Raw genomic sequence first — 3356 nt, 5'->3', positions numbered from 1 at the left:
TTTATTTCGACTTTTTGTCGCGCCTCGGGGGTTTCATTGGCATCAGAATTGTTAGAAAATACAGAATCAACTTTCACTTGGCGAAAAAATTCAATTTTGGCGAAAATCGACTTTCTCCCTTGACCCACATGAAAATGAAAATTTTTTTTCCCCCTTTTCTGTCACCTCCGAGGGTTTCATTGACATCAGGGGGTCAATAAATACAGAATCAACGTTCACTATTTTTTATTTAAACACCGCCTGCAAACGGGGAGATGAGGGTGGCTAAAATATATTCTGCAACCCTGTCTCCTCGTTGGCTACAAATTTCAACCCTCCGCATACATGCCTTCCCCTTCACCCGCTCGTAAAATCACGCGTTCTCGGTAGCATCGAGGAGGACTTCTCAGGACCGAAAAGAACTGAGGATTCGAAAGGTCTCTGGAAAAGTACGTCGCAGAACTGATTAGGACTTACCAGGTCCATCTAGGTCTGGAGAGATCTTGAAAGACCTGTGTACGTCCAATCAGAACCAAATCCTCGAATAGACCATTAGCCCCAGTCATTATGTTTGTTGACAAAGTTGCGGTTGAGCTGGCTGACACAAGCTACTGCTCCAAAGTAAATTGTAGGTAACAGAACTGCCGTAACTTTCCATATTTCAAAGTAGCGTCTCTTCAATCCCAAAACAAGCTATTCCAGTAAGTAACCATGAACTTTTATTGAGGCACAGGTCTCGAGAAAACTGTCTACTGATCGTAAATTCAGCCGGCGATCACTGTTCATCTCTGAAATCTTTCTCCTTTTCCTTCTCCAGATAATCCAATTTCAGCTTACGCTTTTTTTCCATTGTCACCCACAATTCCTTCACACACGGATGGGAAATGCAATCAATAGAATGCGACCTCTGCCGAGAAATTCGCAGCAATTTCTCGGGTCGAATTTCCGGGCTCTCACAATAGATGATCATCGATGTACAGAATGCCTCCGATACTATTTTAATCGCTCGAAAATGTATAGTTTTAGATCTTTCCAGAAAAATCAATATATTGAGGGGACCGGACGAAGTTGCGATGCTATATAAGTGAGAGCGGTAATTTGTTTTTTTCTGCCGATCAAGATCTTTCAATTAGAAATTTTAGAAGCACGCCAGGTGGGCCGGTTTTCAATGTTCATACCTCCAAAAATATACAGTTGATAAGAAAAATGCGGAAGCAATGTATCACCGAAGAAAATTGGTCATTTATGATTATATAATTGTATATAATTATTGCCTCGAGATCTAGTTGAGTATTAAATGACTTGTCGATATGACGTACATTGTTTAAAAAAGTGAAATGTCATAGGCAGTTTAGTGGCACCAGAGAAACAAGTGGACTGTGCCATTTTCTATAAATGAGTATAGCTATTGTTGCTAATAAATTAGAAATTTGCTTCCGAATGAGTTCCCTTTTTTTAAATCCTCATTTCACTATTCTATTCTATTTTCATCAGTTGAAATTTCATCGGAATTTTCCGGATTATTAAGTTCTGTCTCGAATTCGTTTTCAGTCCGGGTTTAATCCAAGTTCAATAGAGATTTTGATTGAAAAAGATCATGAGGGTGTTGTGTGACTTGACAAGTAATGACGCTGTTGTCACCATTTTTCAACTTGATTAAGAAGGCATTGAAATATACTTTTTAAGTCCTGATTTAATTGCTATTACTGATGATTCTTTCAGTAATCATGAAGAAACCGATTTTCTCTTTTGAATCGCATAAACAATGTGCTGTAACTCAACAACGAATTGTGCGACACTCATCATATTCTGATGGAATCGAGAGGGCATTGATCAATTCACCAATTTTTTGAGCCATGACTAATTCAATTTTGATCACAAATTGGTTGAGTGAAATCAATTTTTGGAAAAATATCATTTTTTTCGAATCTGTTTCGAAAACCAAATTTCAATTTGAGACGTACGATCTCAAATTGAGGCTTATAAAAGCCAAAATCTTAAATTCAATTTTGATTTCAAGCTGAGACGTGAAAACCTCCAATCTATCCTTTACCCACATTTATCATTATTTTTCCCTGGATTTTCCTCCCCATCCCCATAACATTACATCGCATTACATCCAAGTGCATGTTGAATGCATCCGACAGCTGTCCCCTCCAAAATAAATGCAAGTTACGAAAAAAAAATCCAAAACTCACCTCGTAAAAGTAGAATGGATCGATGTCAGTGGCGTTGACCTCTCCCAATGATTGATTCGACGAATCACTGGTGATTGGATCCATCGAGTCGTTAGCGACATTGAAGAGATCAATGTACTCATTTTGTAACGGGGTAAAGTTCCCATCAGTGTCATTAACGAATACATCCTCGACGGAAGACATCGCTGTCCCCTTTAGACGAGAACCTTTTACGTGGGTATCACTGATTGTCTTCACGTAATTCTTCACCCGGTTTCCCCCGGGTACCACTGATCACTCCCCATTGCCACCAAGCTGTCTCTCTAATCACTCCTTCATTCACAAAATCTCACAGTTTTTATTAGCGCTTTGTCCGTGTTATTCGTTCCATCAATCGCTCCGACACTTGTCATTTCCCCTTATCAGGACCCCCGAATCTATAAAATCGAATGGAAATCAAACTGAATGGTTTTTCATGAAAAAAATTGAACTCCAAATAAAAAAATAAAAGTTAATATTGCTCTGTTGCAGTTTGTCCGCAGAATTTTCATCGGTGCTGAATATTTACATGAAATATCCTCTCTTGGTTTACGATTCCCGAATGGAGATATTATTTTTTAAATTTAGTCCGGGTAAATTTTTGGATATTGAGTTGGAAAATAGAAACAATGAAACTGGATGCCGGATTTTAATAAATATAATGGTGCATTACGGCACGTTTAATCCGGCATGTATAGACCCGCGAGCTTATTGTTCTATTGGCCGCTGTCTATATGTCATATAGACCTTTTCCATGATTGCTAAAAATTCATTATCTCTCGTACTATTGTAGATATCGAAATTATACAAATTTCTCCATGAAATAGATAAAATTATCAACATAATGCGACTCGATTTTTTTAAAATTCAAGTTATTTTCAATATTTTTCTTCAATACGTAAACAATACGAAACTGAATTCGATGTCAGATGTATATTCAAACCTCTCGTTTATCGAGCTAATTTTCATCAAAAATTCTGAAATTTTTACCCAACATGCGGTATTTATTTCTTTCTCGAATGGTGCAAACTAAATTTCGATTCAATGAATTTCTGATTTATTATTGACAAATTTCCGACAATCGCCGATCTTGGCAACCGTTTGTACTATCGAACTGAGATTAGTCTTGAAAATTCCAGAAAAATCTGTATAAAGAAATAC

At 37.4% G+C, this 3356-nt stretch overlaps 1 protein-coding gene across 1 annotated transcript in view; it reads right to left on the bottom strand.

Moving 5' to 3' along the window:
* LOC107035741 (cardioacceleratory peptide receptor) overlaps positions 1-2360 on the bottom strand; it is a 50549-nt gene extending 48189 nt beyond the window's left edge. The window contains exon 1 of the mRNA XM_015253308.1: positions 2178-2360. Within this exon, the coding sequence (XP_015108794.1) occupies positions 2178-2360 (183 nt within the window). The remainder of the gene's footprint in view (positions 1-2177) is intronic.
* Positions 2361-3356: the final 996 nt, after the last annotated feature.

Source organism: Diachasma alloeum, unplaced genomic scaffold, assembly GCF_001412515.2.
Source record: "Diachasma alloeum isolate Michigan unplaced genomic scaffold, Dall2.0 Dall_scaffold_00200, whole genome shotgun sequence".
Classification (NCBI taxonomy): Eukaryota; Metazoa; Arthropoda; class Insecta; order Hymenoptera; family Braconidae; genus Diachasma; species Diachasma alloeum.
This window is presented reverse-complemented; position numbering and strand designations above follow the sequence as displayed.